The 19,297-nt window shown below is 36.4% G+C and overlaps 1 protein-coding gene across 1 annotated transcript in view; it reads left to right on the forward strand.

Moving 5' to 3' along the window:
- LOC150099699 (solute carrier family 12 member 2-like) overlaps nt 1-19,297 on the forward strand; it is a 497,862-nt gene that overhangs the window by 304,498 nt on the left and 174,067 nt on the right. The window contains exon 16 of the mRNA XM_090403480.1: nt 18,299-18,405. Coding sequence (XP_090259606.1) covers nt 18,299-18,405 — 107 coding nt within the window. The remainder of the gene's footprint in view (nt 1-18,298; nt 18,406-19,297) is intronic.

Raw genomic sequence — 19,297 nt, forward strand, 5'->3', positions numbered from 1 at the left:
GTGGGAATGGGTGCTTTGGGGAAGGGGGACGACATCAGGTAGCACTGAGGCCAGTGGGGTCTGGAGGAGATAATGATAAGTATAGAAGCAGTGACATTTTTATGTTTTATACTAATGCAAGGAGTATCCGGAATAAAGGAGATGAATTGGTAGTGCTGATAGTGTCAGCCTGGCCAAAGATTATTGGGATCATTAAGACATAGTTGATGGAAGATGATATAATAACAGGAATAGAAGCAGCAGGGTACAGCATTTTTCGGCAGGATGGGAGGGGAAAACATGGTGGTGGAGTACTGCTTATAATAAGTGATGACTTATGTCCTCTAAGAGTGGAGACCTTTGAAGGCAGTGACACTAATGGTTTTGAAAGCATTAGTGTCATTAGTTGCTACAAGCCAAGGAGTACAGAGGGTGGGGAGCAGATGATTAGGCAGTTGAGCTTGGCAAGTGCAAGAAGAATGATTGTTATCGGAGATTTTAACTACAGCAGTACAAGCCGGGAAGAGGAAAATGCATGTAGTAATAAGGGAATGGAATTTCTAGAATTCTTGAGGGACAAATGTCTTAGGCAACATGTAATGGAGGGAACAAGAGGTTCGAGAGTTGTGGATTTGGTCATAGCATCAAAAGAGCTGATAATAACTGAGAAGGCATCTCTCCCCCCATTTGAAGAGAGTGACCATGTAATTTTGACATGGGAAGATAAATAGACTTACAAAATTAATAACGGAAAAATTCACGTAAAAAGATTATTTAATAGTATAATTTTTGCCTGTGTCACAGGCATCTTCAGTACATTTTAAGCTCAAATTAAACAATAACTGACAATTCCAAAAAGCGCCACCTAAGTAGCTAGTGTAAGATAACTAAAACGGTCAATAAATTTTCTGATCCTAAACTGATCGGATATCATGATCAGTTTAGATATTGTTTCTTTATTTACAAATGTTCCTTTATCTGACAGCATTGAATTACTGCAACAGGAATTTCCTTCAGACATTTTAAAAATATTTGATTTTGTAATACATTCTGGTTATTTTTCCTTTAAAAATAAGTTGTATCAACAAATTGAAGGAACAGCAATGGACAATCCTCTTTCTCCTGCTATCTCCAACTTCTTTATGGACCATTTTGAACAACGTATCTTTGACAACATTTCTACCAGACCTACTCATTGGTTCAGATATGTCAATGGCATTTTTGCTATATGGAATGGCTCTTCTGATGAACTTCAACAGTTTCTCACTAAGTTAAATGCACTTCATCCAAGGATCCAGTTTACCAGTTTAGAATCAAATAACCAGTTAGCCTTTTTAGATCTTCTAATTCTTCGCCAACCAGATGGTAACCTACATTTCTCAGTCTATAGCAAAAGGCAGGAACTATTAAAACACTGGTTCATCGTGCCCACCCCCTTTTGTTCTTTAGACGATCTATTACAGAAAGAACTGCAATATATTACTTCTTCCTTTCTATCTAATGGATATAAGAATTCCTTTATCAGAAGAGCTTTGAGTAGGTTTAATGTCTTCCTCTTCAAATACAGAAGAAATAATGCATATTCCTATCCCTTATGTACGAGGCATTAGTGAATGTATAGCAAAAGTTTTAAAACCACTGAATATTTTTGTTGCCTTTCGAGCATTCAGAAAAATCTCTACATTTCTCACTTCTCCTAAGGACAAGCTTCCACATCTTAATTATCCAGGTGTTTACCAGATTCCTTGTTCTTGTGGATTACCGTATATTATCGCGTATAATGCGAAAAATTTATGGTAAAAAATACTACTTAAAGTTAGTAGTATTTTTTACCATAAAAAATATAGCATCTTATTAGACTTGCACACACAATATATACTATCTAATGCCTATGCAACCAAATCTACTTGACCCACTCGCATTCGGCGACCGAGCACACATCATATCTGCACATAAAGCCAGTAATGTAAGTAGTGCTAATGATAGAGCACAGTGAGATAGATAGAGCACAGTTAGGTATATTGGTTTAACCACAGTTCATTTTAAATATTATTCGTTAAACAAACCTAGCCTGAAAATGAGCCAACAGAAACCTAAACGTTCATCTTTTGAACCAGGATTTAAATTGCATGGTGTGCACTTTGCAGAAGAACATAATAACAGTGTTGCTAGTGAGAATTTGGTATAGCAGAGAGTAATATTAGACTTTGGCGTAAGCAAAAAGACAGTCTTGAAAAAATCCCCAAAACGAAACATGCCCGTCGTGGAGATGTAGCATCCTTTCCAGAACTTTAAGAAGAGCTAAATGAATGGATTTTGATGCAACGACAAGATGGCATTATAGTAACAAGAAATGCAATTGGTTTTCGAGCTCTACAACTCAAGAATGGTAAATTCAAGGACACACCAGGTATTTCATCTTTTCTTGCTTCGCCTGGGTGGTGCAACAGATTTATGGAACGCAAGGCATTAACATTACAACACCAAACAAAAATTGCACAGAAGTTACCAAAGCAGCTTGAAGAAAAAGTGCAATCCTTCCATAAATTTATCATAAAATTACGGAAGTGTCACGGATATGAACTTTCCCAAATTAGCAATATGGATGAGACGCCCATGTACTTTGATATGCCTGGGAATCGAACAGTAAACTCAGTTGGTGAAAAGGGCATCTTTATAAAAACAATGGGACATGAACAAACGCATTTTACCATTGTTCTAGCATGCATTGGAACAATGAACAATAAATAAATAAAAATGAACTAAAATAATAAAATTAGATGAAATGAAAATAAACTAAAAAAAAGGGGAGGGACTAATTACTGCTTGTCATTTATCAGGATGAGACTTTCCCAAAATTTTGCTATGGATAGATTGTTGTTTCGATTTAAGTTTGCATGGTGTAAAATTGCTTCTTTAACACTCGCTCCAATTACAAGAGAATATTGTGGTCAGTGTCCACTCTATGCTATGCCAGGCTGGATTTTTCTTATATTGCTTTTGCATGATTGGAAGGGTCCTTACCCAGACCAGTTTTGACTTTTATTGAGGTCTCATCAGTAGGACAAGATTCATAGAAATTTTCACATCTGAAAGGAAGTATGCTGTATTTTGTGGAATAGTTAGGCAATTTATATGAAGTCAGCACCATCTATATACAAATAGCCTGGTCATGAAGATACTTTGCATGCAAACTTTGCTTATACTTAGGTAAAGGATTTAAACAAGAATATAATTTCTTGTATGATATAATTTATTTCGTAACTAAGGAGAGAAAGTGTCTTTAAAATAATAAATAAATAATCCTAATGAGAGTATTTCCTGTGGAGTAAACATATCACAGATATTACCGTTTAAGCATTCAAGAGCTTAGGTTTTCTCTTTCATCCCAGACATTACTTTACATATGAGTAAATCTATATAAATCACAATCCCCCACCCATTAACCTAAAACCGTATTAGGACACTGGAATGTTCATTATGGAGAGTGGTTAAGGAAATGTAAATTGCATAGTTTAGTAGATAGAGAAGATGTGGTATGCTAGAGATGTTTAAGTAGCTGAAGGGATTTTACAGGATATATATGGAAAGGATTATACATAAAGTAGAAGGTAAGAGAGGAGAAAAGACAATCATTATAAAACTTCCATCCCTGAAAATTTTGGAAGGCGTGGTGAATAAGATGGTAAAGAATATAGTTTTTACATGGTGGTCACCAAGAAAAGGTGACTATAGGAAAAGTGTTATAGAACAGCTCAAATAAATGTAAGTGATACTTTGCATAATAACTGGTAGATATTGTTTGAATTTCATAAAATTTCATTTATTTTTGATTAATAGTTTCACCTGACTGGATAGTGTTTATAGAGCTCTTGTTGGTTATATTTTTTATGTAAATTTTAGCTTGCATTGAATCTTCTTCTTCTTCTTCTTCTGCAGCTTCTCCCACTTAAGTGGGGTCACTGTTGATGATAAGTCTCCTCCACATCCTCCTGTCTTGGGCTGTCACCACTTGAGGATGAAAAGTTCTTCATCCTCAAGTCCTCTTCTACCAGCTCCCTCCATCTCTTCTTTGGCCACCCACGCTTCCTCCTTCCTTGCACATCCATCTGCATGACCCTTCTTCCCACATATTCGTCCTCCCTCCTCATCACATGACCAAACTATCTCAACCTTGCCTCCTGTATCTTCGCTCCTAAGTTCGTAACTTTCACTGTTCCCCTCACATAGTCATTTCTCAGACGATCCTTTCTGATCACACCACACATCCACCTAAGCATTCTCATCTCTGCTACTTCCATCCTGCTGATGTTATTTTTCCTCAGGGCCACAGGGACTTGCATAGAATGCATTGAATGAAAACAAAATATCTGAAAATGAGGTTATCGTGTTAACAGTGCAAAAACTTGCTGTGGTTAATAGCATAGATTTTTTGAAGATGGTTGTTTGTTGTTCTAAGTGCAGTAAGTATGTGCAGAGGAATGTGGAGAATGTTTTATTATTATTATTACACGACATCTCCAAGGACTCATTGAAGGGGAGGGCACTCTACTCCCACAGAACTACACTTCCTTCTACATAATCCTCCATCTACAAACAACTGCACAATGTGCCATGTACACCAATAATAGTAGTAGTAGTATTTTTTATCTGTAAGTTGTGCATATATGTGTTCTCTGGCTAGTTTGCCTTTATGCAGAATGAAAAACCCAAGTTTCTATGGGAAAAAACACCATTGTATCCATATAAATCCATCTTCAATTGAAAATAAAGATCCCTCTCCTATTATTTTAATGGCTAATATAGCCTACTTTCGTTTAGGAGTGCCCCTTTTTTTACAATATCATTGGCTCTTTACTAATCTTAGGACATTATTGAAGTGCTATAAAACTAATATATGAAGAATAATATTGGAGGAAAATTTGGACATACCTTTTTTTTTTGGATGTTGTTTTCTGTTTCCTTGTCCTGGTGATATGCATTCATCTGCTGTTAAGCTGTTAAAAGGAAGGGTTTTTTGGGAAAGTGGGGGTAAAGTAATGTGGAGAAATTATTTGAAAAAAACCTGGGCTTTTTATATGTATAATATTATTATTATTATTAAGGGTGGATAGAGAGCATTTGGGAAAGGGGGAGAGAGAAGGATCTGAAGATAGAAATTATTTTTTGAGGAAGAAGAGGGATTGATGGGAAAAAGTCAGGGGTGGGAGTAACAGGGTGTGAGCCATTTTGACAGTGTGTCGTCTTTGGAACTCGTGGGGGAAATGGAGGCTATATCATTTCTGCTAGGTGTTTCTGTCTTTGGTGTGCTTGTGTTGTCTCCTATTGGTTGGAGTCATGACCTAATTTTTATGTTATGGAGCTTCCAACTCTCAGAGATTTTGTAGGGTTGGTGGATGTTATTGAGTTTTCGTCACATTTTATGGCTATCATTTCCAATATTCTAAGCAATATCGGAACTACAAGGATATATGTAGAACTACAAGGATGGCAATTATGAAAAGTTTCGGAGACAGTTTGGAATTATTGCATGAAATGAAGAGTTATGCAGAAGGGAGATAAATGCTACTTCGGCTCTAATTCAGGAACTATTTCAGAGCAGTGTGTAAATGTATTCCATAGATCAAAAGGCTGAATAAGGTAAATGTAAAATGGATGAATAGAGAAAATTAAGCATGCAATCTGGAAGAAGAAATTGCTGCAGAAGCAGCCAAGTTTAATATTAGTAACAGCAGGCCAGAAAGGTGACTTAATCAGTAAGTATAGCAAAAGTACTGTATGAGCAGAATTAGCCAATCAATCAAAGAAAAATTGTAGAGAGTTCTTTTGATATGTGGCAAGCAGAAGAAAGAATGATTATGGTAACATGATGTTAATGGCTGAAAATGGCAGATTGGTAACTGCTACAGTGGATGTTGTCAAGCTGTGATATCATGAGAAGCTTGGAAGAGATGTGAAGGAGCAAGAGATATATGAGGTATTTTAGTAATCTTTTTGTTAACAAGGCAATAGAACTTGGTGACATAACACTGTACATCATAAGGGAATGTTCCATGTAGTTAACAATAGCCTTGGTGTACTTCTTAACTACATGGAACATCCCCAAGAGTTTTGCAACATGGCAAGTTCCAAAGCATTGGAAAGATGGCAAAATTGTTCCACTTCATAAAGGATTTAATAAGATTAAGGCTTCAAATTATAGACTAATTGGGATATGTGTGTGGAGTTGTGGCTAAAGTGTTGGAGAAAGAGAGATTGGTGAGAACTAGCATTATGTTAAACTATGTTGATAATAGCAGTGTGATAACTAAATTAGAACAGATAGTGTTAGATATTAGGTTGGCTATCAGATGGGTATCAGCAGGTGGTGCATGGAGGTATAGTATCCAGAAAGAAGAAAGTCACTATCAATGTTCTGCAGGAATCTGTTTTTGGGTGATTATTATTTAACTTTATATTAATGATAAAGGGATGGATTTAACTGGAAATGTGCAGCTCTTTGCAGATGAGGCAAATTTGTGGAGAAAGCAGATGTATTCTACTACTGGAGGATCTATAACCTGTATGAGGGAGTAAATAAGTGAAGCCACCAGTTCACTCTGACAAAGTGTAAGATTTTGAAAGTTGGTAGGCAAGGATGAGATTCAAAGTATAAAATTGGTAGGGAATATTTGAAGGAAATGTGTGGAAATGAGAGATCTGGAAGTAATGGAGGACAGGGATTTGAAGTTTAGGTGTCACATTGCTCAAGCTGCGAAACCATCACATCAGATTATGGTAATGACGAACATCACATTGATATGTAGAAGTAGGGAGGTTACAATTCCATTGTATAAGGTGTTATTATGTATCATATGAACTACTGTGCACAGATTTGGTCAACTAGATTTTATGAGGGTGAGGAGATATTGGGATGGGAGGGGGCTATGATTGAGCGATTCAACATTAACCTGGTGACAAAGCCATATTACTAAGTTAATGTTTAAGAAATTTTTCATTGAATGGAAGGAGGTAAGAGTAGAACAAGAGGCCATCCTTGAAAACTGTATAAAGATGGTGTGAGCAAGTAAGTAATGATAGGTTCTTTGCATGGATAATGGTTGGTGAATGGAATGCATTGCCTTTGAGTATAGTGAGTGCAGAAACAATGAATAACTGAGGCATGGTGTGTCAATGAACTTTATGTGACATCAAGGATCTCCCATGATGGGTCTTTTGATTCTATAGAAGTCTGGTGCTAATAATAATAATAATAATAATAATAAATGGTGACTGAATGGAATCTGTTACTACAGTTGGTTGTGAATTCTAAAAGTGTGAGGGAGTTTACAGTTGACTATGATATGTGATTTGAAGGCAAAACAATACCTCTCCACAACCATGGTTTGAGAACAGAAGTTTCCAATTATAGACTAGACTGTATATCTGCAGTTGTGATCAAAGTGTTGGAAAAATTGGTTAGAAATAGAACACAGGATTGGATTGATGGACATAAGATTCTCAATGGTGGTCAGCATGAGTTTGTGAAGGGCAGGTCTTGCATATAAAACATATGCAATCTGTTTATGTTTTATGAAAAGGTGACAAATCTGTTGGATAAGGGAGAATCATATACAGTGATATTCTTGGATTTTGCAAATGGATTTGATAGGCATCAAAGGCATTACCACATGATAAGTTGGCATACAAGCTGCAGAGGATAGGAATAGAGTATATTGGTTAATAGATCCGAGAACGGGTCTGAACAATACCAGCAAGTTGTGTATGATGGAGAAGTCACTGAGAAAAGGAAGGTGACCAGTGGTGTGCCTCAGCATTTTGTTCTTGGGTCCCTACTCTTTAACTTATTTGGTAATATTTCATGTGGACTGACTGCAGATCTTCAAATGTTTGCCGATGATGGAAAGTTAGGTAGAATTATCAGGAATGGTGCTGATGTGAATTCTCTACAGGAAGATCTGAATAGACTTTTAGCTTGGACAAATGAGTACGATTGCAGTTTTAATATTAATAAATGCAAGGTGTTAGAGTTTGGGATGCAGAGATATAAGGCTATATTTATAAGGCATATTTGTCCACCTAGTTTACTGTGGGACTTGTGGCCAAGGGACTAAGGGACTTGTGGCCAGCTGTCGTGGAAGAGATCGGAGCCTCACCACGTATTTATCCATTGTCAACCATGAAACACACCATGTCACAATATGAAGTTAGAGATGTGGTTGAGACCCCCTGCAACCATCAGCTCTTATAGCTACAGGGAAGAAGAGCTTGAAACTGGGAATTGTAAGACAAGAACTACTAAGGTAGTGTATGAAGATAATATTCCAAACCTTCCAGGGAGGATATTCTCAGATTTCCCTTGTCTGAAAACCAGGAGCAATCTCTTGAAAATAGTAACATGGAACGTCAGAACACTCTACGAGGCAGGCAAATTAGATAACCTACTCCAGGAATTAGAAGTAATGAAGGCCGATATTGCAGGTATCAGTGAAGCGAGGTGGACAGATACAGGCATAATAAGAAGAAAAAATCACACTATAATCTACTCTGGCAGTGACTTACACCTTAATGGAGTAGCGCTTGTCCTAAGTAATAGAATTGCAAAATCTCTACAGGGATATTGGCCCATAAATGACAGAATCATAACAGCCAAAATAACTGCACAACCATTCAACCTGTATATTATCTAAGCATATGCACCAACCCAAGATCACCCAGATGAAGAGTTAGAAAAATTTTATGAAGACATCCAAACTGCAATCTCCAGTGCTAAGTCAGATGATGTAATCATACTGATGGGTGACCTAAATGCAAAAGTGGGCTCAGAAAAAATCTCATTTTGCATGGGAAACCAAGGGCTTGGAATCAAAAATGAAAGAGGTGAAAGATTAATTCGATTCTGTGAAACCAATGACCTAATAATTGCCAACACACTGTTTAAACATCCTCCCAGAAGACTATATACCTGGACAAGCCCTGGGGACATCTATAGAAACCAAATTGACTATATAATAATAAGCAAAAGATTCCGAAATGCAATAGCACAAACAAAAACATATCCTGGAGCAGACATAGGATCGGACCACAACCCAGTGATTGCAAAAATCAAAATAAAACTTAAGATACCAAGCCAACCATTCATAAGAGAAACTTATAATTCAGACACACTTAACAACCAAGAAGTTAAAGACTGCTTTATAAAATAATTCACAAAATCCCTTAACAAGTCTGCCACCACAACTCACGCAGAAAATAGAACGCCAGTTGATGAAATTAATATGAACTGGCAAACATTCTAGAATAGCATCAATAAAGCAGCCAAAAATACACTCCCACAATTAAAAAGGAAAAGGAATAAACCTTGGATGAATGAAAAAATACTGACGTTGATGGAACAAAGAAAAAAGTTAAAGAACAAACCTGAATATAAAAGCATGAATAAAGAAAAAAAAAGAATGCAGGAAAGCCAAAGAGGAATGGATTAAATATAAATGTATAGATATACATTTATACAGTTATAAATGTATAGATATAGAAAACCTTGATAGAAAATTTTCGTTCCACTTCCCAAAAAAACAAAAGCTACAAGATGTGAAGAGTTCAGGACAATCAGCCTCATCAGTCAAGTATCAAAAGTCCTCCTATATGTTATTCTTGAAAGAAAGAATAGCATCAATAAAGCAGCCAAAAATACACTCCCACAATTAAAAAGGAAAAGGAATAAACCTTGGATGAATGAAAAAATACTGACGTTGATGGAACAAAGAAAAAAGTTAAAGAACAAACCTCAATATAAAAGCATGAATAAAGAAATAAAAAAAGAATGCAGGAAAGCCAAAGAGGAATGGATTAAATATAAATGTATAGATATAGAAAACCTTGATAGAAAACACAGAAGAGAGAAATGCATGAAAAGATCAGAGAAATGACAAGCAGGACAAATACAGCAAACGATGCAAATGTCATTAGAGACTCAAGAGACCATATTCTAATGGATAAAAAAGAAATCATGGAAAGATGGATTGAATACACAAGGAAATTATATAAACAACAAAGAAATGATATTTCTGAACAGACTGATTTAGAAGGACCATCCATTTTACTCTGTGAAGTTGAAAATGCCGTCAGAAAACTAAAACCACATAAAGCTGCAGGAATAGATAACATCTTGGCAGAATGGTTGAGGGGGCTTGATGAAGGAGGACTGAAATTTCTAGCAAAATTATGCAATAAAATATACGAGACTGGATTTCTACCCAAAGATATTAATCACTCAATTTTCGTTCCAATTCCCAAAAAAACAAAAGCTACAAGATGTGAAGAGTTCAGGACAATCAGCCTCATCAGTCAAGTATCAAAAGTCCTCCTATATGTTATTCTTGAAAGAAATAAAAGAAAAATAAACATAGAAATAAATGATACACAAAGTGGCTTCAAGGAAAATGTAGGTACAAGAGAAGGTATTTTCAACGTCAGAACCATCATAGAAAGATATCTAGAAAAACAAAAAGATGTGTACCTCTGCTTTCCTTTCAAAAATAGGCATGGATGGAAAAGACATTAGGCTATTAACTAATCTTTACTGGGAACAGACTGCATCTTTGAGAATAAATAGAGAGACCTCAGAAGAATTCCCAGTTCAGAAAGGTGTGAGACAAGCTGTGTCTTTTCTCCGATTCTCTTTAACCTATACACAGAAGAAATATTTAATAAAATTAGTAACCTCAAAGGAATCACTGTAGGGAGCAGAAATATTAATAACCAACCTAAGATATGCAGATGACACGGTTCTTCTAGCTGAAAACAAATGTGACCTCAAAACTCTTATAGATGAAACCCTCAAGTATAGCGAACAGTATGGCCTCAGTTTCAACTTTAAAAAGACAAAAATCATGATAATTTCAAGAGAAAAGAAAATACTAAAAATATGCATCAATATAAAAGGAAATAAATTAGAACAGGTGCAAAAATACATATACCTCAGACACTTGATCACAGAGAATGGCAGGACAGAATATGAAATTAGAAAAAGGATTGAAATCGCAAGGTCAATTTTCAACAGTATGAAAAATCTACTAACATCTAGAAAATTAAATCTGAAAACAAGACTAAGAATCTCCAAATGCTACATATGGTCTACATTATTGAAAGTTGTTTTCATTATGGGAGATACTGAGATAGGAGTGTTGGTAGCTTGCTCCACCTTTGCAAGGAGTGTTCTGGTGTTGTACCACCTCACCCCAGTCCTGAAGATATTTTCAGGTGCAAACTTTGTTTGCTCACACTTGGATAAAGGATTAAACTAAATTTATTATACTCTGACCAAGTGAAAAATAAACTTTCAACATCTTTCTCTAAATCCAGAGTAATTTATTAAAAAAGGGTGGCACACCATTTGGCAACTCCTATAGGTAGAGATGACCTGCTAATGCTTCTGCCTGGTATCTCCACTTGGGCCTGGCTCCCACTGAATAGACCTCAATAAAGGTCGAAACTAGTTTGGGTTGTGGCCCTTCCCTTAATGCATAACATTAGACATATCTGCAAGGAGATGTGTTTTGCATTATGGGAGATACTGAGATAGGAGTGTTGGTAGCTTGCTCCACGGTCTACATTATTATATGGAGTTGAGACATGGACACTCTCCAATCTGAATGTGAAAAAACTGGAGGCCTTTGAAATGTGGATGCTGCGAAGAATTATGAGAATATCACGGAAAGAAAAAAAGACAAATGAAGAGGTACTAGAGATGACAGGCATCAACAGGAGCCTGATGAAAGAAATTAAAAAGAGAAAAGTCAGATATTTTGGACATATTCTGAGACATAACTGCCTACAAAGGACACTTCTCAAAGGAACTGTCGAGGGAAAGAGGAAGACAAAGACTGGAGTGGATGAAAAATATAGAAGACTGGACCTATCTCTCATATGAGGAATGCAGCAGAGAGGCACAGAATAGGACATGGTGGAGACACATGGTAGTCAATCTCCTGGAGGGAGAAGACACCTGACAGGACAGGAGTTTACTGTATTGGTGGAGCTGTACTTCAGGAAGTTGATGAGATTTGGGATCTTAGAGTGATGGTAGACAGTGGACTGAAGTTCCAAGGGCACATTGTGTTGCAAAAACTGCACATTGTATTGCTGCTATGATAAAAAAATACATTGACGTATAGGGATAAGGAAGTAGTGGTGCCTCTATATAAGACATTGGTTAGACCATATATGAACTATTGTGCTTATATTTGTCCATCTAGTTTTCATTATAATGTGGAAAAACTAGAGAGGGTCAAATGACAAATAACCAAAGTGATATCAGGACTCTGGAGTGCTGGTTATTAAGAACGTTTCAGGAAATGTGGATTACAGAGATTGGTGGATAGGAGGAAATGAGGAGATGTCTAAGTTGTTATAACCAGAGACCTTCAAGTTAGTTAACCCTTTAACTGTTACGGTCGAGTTAACTCGAGCGTGGAAAAAAATGGCGACCTTGCTACGATCGAGTTAACTCGATTGAAGTTTATTTGACTTGGGTTTCTGTCCTTGTATGACATCTAAAGAGAAAAATTTGAATTGGTGCAACTAATCATATTAAGCATCCATAGCGCAATTGGAAGAACGATGGTACATTGCGCCCTTCGATTGGAAAAGGCCTAAATTCTCGTCGTGACGGGAGGAATCTTTATATATGGGCTTTTTCAATCATAGGTGAGTTAGCCGATCTCATACAGAGGTAGTAGGGTTTTTTCATCTTGCATACAGACAAATCGGCCCTTCAGAACACACGCAATTTACAGACAAGAAATACTAGTTGTGGTGGAGGGCAGTAGATGGCGTGAATTGTGTACTTCAGATGAAGAAGATCCTGGTGATTCTACATAAATTAATGTGTGTAATTTTCTTAATCAAGCGGACACCCCTTGATTATGCAAATTTTATAAAACACTATTATTGCCATTTTTGTGAGTGAACACGTGTATAACAAGAATGTATGATGCTGTCCGGACTTCTTACTTCAGTAAGAATTTTAATTGATTTTATTTATAAATTTTTTGCAAAATTAATTCAGCGCATGGGACAATGTCAGTAGAATATAAAATCAACTGTTAAAGGGTTAAGGGATTCTATCAGATTAATACAGAAAGAATTATAAAAGTCGTGGATGTTAAGATGGGAAATATGAGAAGCCATTCCTGGAAGTTGTATAAAGACGTGGTGAAGAAGGGTGTGAAGAGTGATTTTTTACATGGAGAGGTATTAATGGGTGGAATGTATTGCCTTAGTGCATTGTGAATCAGGTAGTGTAAATAACTTCAGAGCTCTTTATGATAGACATATTGCTGGTTGAGTGGACTTCCCACAATGAGTCTGTTGACTTCATGGAGGTTACCAAAATAATTATTATTTCTGAAAGTGTATTATACGTGTTAAATATTTTATTACTTGCTTTAAAAATAGCTATGGAATCTTTTTTTTTTGTAAGCTTCATATCATATGTCAGTGTTTTAAGAAAATTTCTCAATTTCTTTTTTCAAGTTTTTATATATTACAAGTTTTTCAGCATTTCCACCTGAGGCTGTTTCATTTTTGTATAGCTTTTAAATTAGGATGAAGAGTTGTTATAAATAGTAATTCATTTGGGCACCGAGTGGAAATGGCATTTGCAACCATAGTGCTAGGTCACCCAAAGAAAGATGGTTCTAAGTTCTATTCTAATTGCTTACTGCAATTCAATTGGATTGAATTTAATTTTCTAAGCTTTCTCTGACCATTTACCAAGTTAATCAATCTCTGAAATGGATAAGTAGGATTTTTCTTCCTGAAATATTTTATTATTTTTATTATCACCCCAAGACTTCATGGAGTCAAAGACTCATCTAGAAGGTCCTTTTGTCACACACACACACACACACAGCTCATCATACCATGCCTTGAACACATTCAAACTCCTTGCTGACACCACACTCTCAGGCAAGGCATTCCAATCATTTACAACTCTGCACAAAAAAAACCTGACCCCTCACTCCCTTACTCACACCCTCTTTATACAGTTTCCAGGGATGATCTTTGGTTCTCCCCCGATCTCCCACTATTTTCTGCAGAACTTCTCCGGCATTGATCCTATAACAACCCCTTAATAACTTGTAGGTCTCTATTATATCTCCCCTCTTCCTCCTGTCCACCAGACTCTGCAAATTACATCTTCTCAATCTTTCCTCATACTCGACATTCCAGAGGTCAGAAACTACCTTAGTCAATCGCCTTTGGACCCTATCCAACATCTCTTCATCCTTCTGAAAACCAGGTGACCATATCTGGGCACAATAGTCCATGTGTGGCCTAATCAAAGCCTTATACAACGGAACAAGAATCTCCCTACTTCTAAAAGTCAGTGTCCTCCGCATCATTCCCAGAAGCCTTTGTGTTGGCTTCACAATTTTGGCGATGTGTCCCCTAAATTTCAGATCCTTATCCACTATCATCCCCAGATCTCTTATTTCTTCCACCTCCAACAGTATATCCTCACCAAGCATAAATTCTGCATCCCAACTTTGTTTTCCAAATTTTAAAACCTTACATTTTGCAACATTGAACTCACATCCCCATTTGCTTGCCCAATCACTCTATTTATTCAAGTCTTCTTGCAAGGCCACAACATCTTCACTACTCTTCATGGTTCGTATCAACTTTGCATCATCTGCAAACAACTGAATATCTCCATCCAAATCTTCACCGATCGTTAATATACAAGTTAAACAGTAATGGCCCCAAAACAGACTACTGAGGCACTCCACTAGTGACTTTCCTTTTCCTGGATATTGCTCCCCCCACACACACACACAACTTGTTGATACCTATCATATAGTCAGTCTCCAATCCAATGCACTAATCTAATATCCACCCCATCTGCTCTAGTTTTACTATCAATTTATCATGAGGTACTCTATCAAAAGCCTGTGCGAAATCTAAGTATATTACTGTGTACCTTCTCCTCTGTTCAAGGAAGCAGTCACTTTATTGTAATAATTAAGTAGATTACTAAAACATGACCTCCCTTTAGCAAATCCATTCTGTCCATCAAAGATAATACCATTGTTGTCAACCCTACTCTGAAACCTAGTTCTCACAAGCTTCTGCAACAACTTAACCACAACACCTGACACACAGCTAGGCCTATAGTTTGATGCTTGAGTTCGATCACCTCCTTTATGAAGTGGCACAATCTTGCCTTCCTTCCACTCATTAGGAACTTAACTGAGTGCAAGACTCATATTAAAAAAATATGTCAAGGCAGGTGTCAACTCCCTGGCACATTCTTTCAGAATATGTGGTGATATATTATCAAGTCTCACAGCCTTATTAACATCTAGTTTACTCAACTCCCCATACACTTCTTGCTCACCTACAGTCAGTCTCTCCTCCCCATCATCAACTGCTCTCAATCCTTCCATGAAGTCACATTCACAAAATTGAAAGATCTTTATGAACTGCTCATTAAGTATCTCCACCACACATTCTGCATCATCTGTCTTTATACCATTTTCTCCAATCAATGTCATTCTTCCATAATTATTCTTTCTTTTGCTAGCTACATAGCGAAAGAACTCCTTAGGATTCTTTTTGGCTTCATTAGCTAACTGCTGTTCATACCTCTCTTTAGCTACCCTCACCAACAAAGTCACCCTCCTTGCTTGGTCTTTGTTGACCTCATGGAATTGGTTATTTCCACTTCTCTTATGCTGCCTCCACAATGCTCTCTTTCTCTGTCGCATGCTTAATCTCTTTATTCATCCATCTCACAACCACCTTATTTAACCTTCTCACCCTTGGAATACATTTAGACATTGCATCTACTAAACAGTTTTTGAAAATCCCCCAAGCTGCATTGGTCTCTTTTCCAGCTAACTCCTGATTTCACGCTACACCCACAAGCTGTCTCCTGAACTCTTCATAATCACCCCACCCCCCCTTGTAGTTCCACATATACCCTTTTCTCACAGAGGTCCTCACACTGCTGGCAACCACCCAGGTAATCACCTCATGGTCACTCTCACCAATTGGTGGATGATTTGACACCTCATTTATAATTACATCCTCTGATGAGATGACCAAATCCAAGACCCTCAATCCTCATGTGCCTTCTGTTACATACTGACTGAGGAAGTTATCCCTCAATAACTCAAGAAACTCATTTTCTTTACTTCCAGTTGCTATCTCATCATTCCAGTCTATATTGCCATAATTAAAATTGCCCATAATGATCTCCCTTTTCTTATTTACTTGACTAATTTGATTATACATTTCATTATCACCACCATCCACATTACCTGGTCTATAACAACATCCAACCAAGTATTTGATTCCATTCACCTCTATCTCACACCATACTGCCTCGAAACCAATGGCACTATTTCCCTCTTGCATCTCTACTTTGTATAGACATAACTCTTTCTCTATCATCAATAGCACTCCCCTTCCCTTTTTATCACTTCTATTCCCATGAAACATATCATATCCTTCCATCTCTATTCTTGTCAGGATGTCGTCCTCTTCCAACGATGTCTCACTTATTCCAACAATCTTTGGGTGAACAGACGCAATTAATGCAACCATTTCATCTGCCTTGTTTCTTATACTTCTAGCATTTGTATACAAACACAACAGCTCATTTCTGGTTCTACAGCTAGTTCCACTGATACCACTCACTTGATGTGATCTCTCCATGCTCGACTGCGGCCATTTACCTTTCTGCTTATTCATTTCAATTCCAGCTGTTTCCTCTTGATCCCATGTCATCCCATTTCTTTCCTGTCTACACATGCTCTCTCCTCCTCTCGGAGCATCCACCTTTCTCATGCTGTGTACTATTTCATAGTCCACCCTGAGCCTCCCCTTTTCTTGCTCCTCTTGCACACCCATTCTCTCATCATTTTCTATACTCATACCACTCATTTCCTCATTCATAACCACCTCTTCAATCTCTCCTGTCTTACTCTCCTGCTCTTCCACATCACTTCTTGCTTGATCTGATTCATTCTCTCTCACTCTACTCACTTCTCTACCTTCCAGCAGCAGTCTCTCCAAGCAACTCACACCATAACCACTCAAATGCAGTCCATTGCTCCTATACAGTTCACTGTATGGGAGCATTGGACTGCATTTGCATGGTTATCTTTTTAATCATGCATGTCAAGAAAATTGACCATAGAACTCGCATACTATTGCAGACAGTAGCAATATGAGTTTTGGATTTATGGCCACAAGATGGTAGTAGTGTCTGCTGTACTCTCTCTCTCTCCTGAAAAGCTTTGGTTTATTAATAGTTTGGACTTGCTATCAGTAAATGCTTGATGGATGGAGACTGACTGCCCACTAGTCTTCAAAAGTCTTTATTTAGTAATTTATTTTAATATTGTGAATCCATTATTTTTGATTTTAAAAAATTGTTTTCATACTTTAATTTAAAAATAATTGTAAAACAACATTTTTTTTCTTTAAAAAAAAAAAAAAAATCACATAGTTGAGAGAGAGGGATCTGTATTTGTTATGTAATCATCAGCCTGAATGGTGAGTGGTTAATGTACCTGCTCAACATCCAACAGACTGCAATTCATCTCCCAATTAAAGACTGATTGTCTTTAATTGGGAGATGAATTGCATTACCAGGTGTGAGACTATTCTTCCACTTATTGGAAGCAACTGGCTTGAAAAAGTTCCATTTTTAGTCTCAAGAGCAGGGTTTCAGATATGTAAAAAATAAATTTAAAAAAATACCAAAAAATCAATATAATAATAAAAACATTCTTAGCCCACCCATGGTCCTGATATACTATAGGTTTAAAAGTTTTTAGATGAGAGGCATTTAAAAAATATTATTTTAACTGGTGATAAGTGGAATGGGTCAGAGTTCACAAGTGTTTTATCAGTGAATGAGTTTAAAGAAAGATGACTAATGTGGGTATTCCGCAGTAGGTCTTTGGACTCTATGAAATTCCCATGTAATAATAATAATAATTACAACTGTTTAAGGAGCAGGTATCTTGTGTGACATTTGTGAATCAAAGTAGCATAAATTATATTATTTAATTACATGTATGTAATTTATAATCCATATTGATTTCTCTCTCTCTCTCTCTCTCTAATAATTATGTTTATCTACCCTTTGTGCTTCATAAGTTAATGATTTTCACCTATACACTTTTTGTTATGAATTGCTTCTCAAATATTAGTGTTTTTTTTTTGTGTGTGATTTCTACATTTTATTCTAAGTTTTGTGCATAAATTCTTATTCATAAAATTCTTGCAAATGTCTTGACAGGTTATAGGATTAGGAAAGCTGAAACCAAATATTGTACTCATGGGTTACAAAAACAAATGGTTAGATTGTGATCATAAGGAACTTCAAGACTACTTTGATATTTTTCAGTAAGTAATTAAATTAAAAATGAAAAAATGTTGAAATAAATTTACTGAAATTTAATTATGAAAGTTCTGTGATTACAAGATATTAGATATTCTTGTAATCACAGAACGATATATTATTCAGTAATTTTCATTGAATGTTTACAGGGATATTAACAGTTAAAATTGGTTCCCAAACAGGTGGGCTTTCTTATTAAGTGCACCTATTTGTAGTCCTTTAGGACTTCTCATCCTGTAGTTAATTTTCCTTCTTTACTAAAAATTGTGACTAAATAGCCAAAATAATTTACTTGGCCAGAGATTGAATGGACCGTATAGAAATATTCAGTGGTCACTAATCTTATCTAGAATACTATTTATCATCACAGTGAACAGCAGTAGAGATAAGAAACTTCCTTATTATAGTCCATTATTAAATGTAAATCATTCTAAATTACCAAATTTAGTATTAACACAGCTTTTAGTTTTAACATACATATTCTTTATCATAACTGTTTCTTCTTCTTTTCTATGTTTGTCTTTTCCAAACTTTCCCAGACTTTTCTCCATCAAACTCAATAACAGACTTTTTCCAAATCAGGAAATGCTATACATAGGCTTTGTCCAAATTCCCAGTGTCTCTCCATCATTTTCCTTACAGTAAAAATCAAATTGATATTTGATTTCCCCTTTCTAAAACTGTTCTTCTCTTAGACTTTCCTCTAAGAGAAGAACAGTTCTTCTCTTAGAGGAAAGTCTAGTTATCAGGCATCACTTTTTTCTCCAGATCAGTCGAAAGATATAATCCATTTCATTTCTGTATTATTATTATTATTATCATTATTATTATTACGTGACACCTCCAAGGTGTACAAAGACTCATCGAGGAGGGCGCCCACTCTACAACTCTCCATCT

Source organism: Typopeltis vanoorti, chromosome 14, assembly GCF_054136105.1.
Source record: "Typopeltis vanoorti isolate ZY-2024b chromosome 14, IOZ_Tvanoo_1.0, whole genome shotgun sequence".
Taxonomy (NCBI): Eukaryota; Metazoa; Arthropoda; class Arachnida; order Uropygi; family Thelyphonidae; genus Typopeltis; species Typopeltis vanoorti.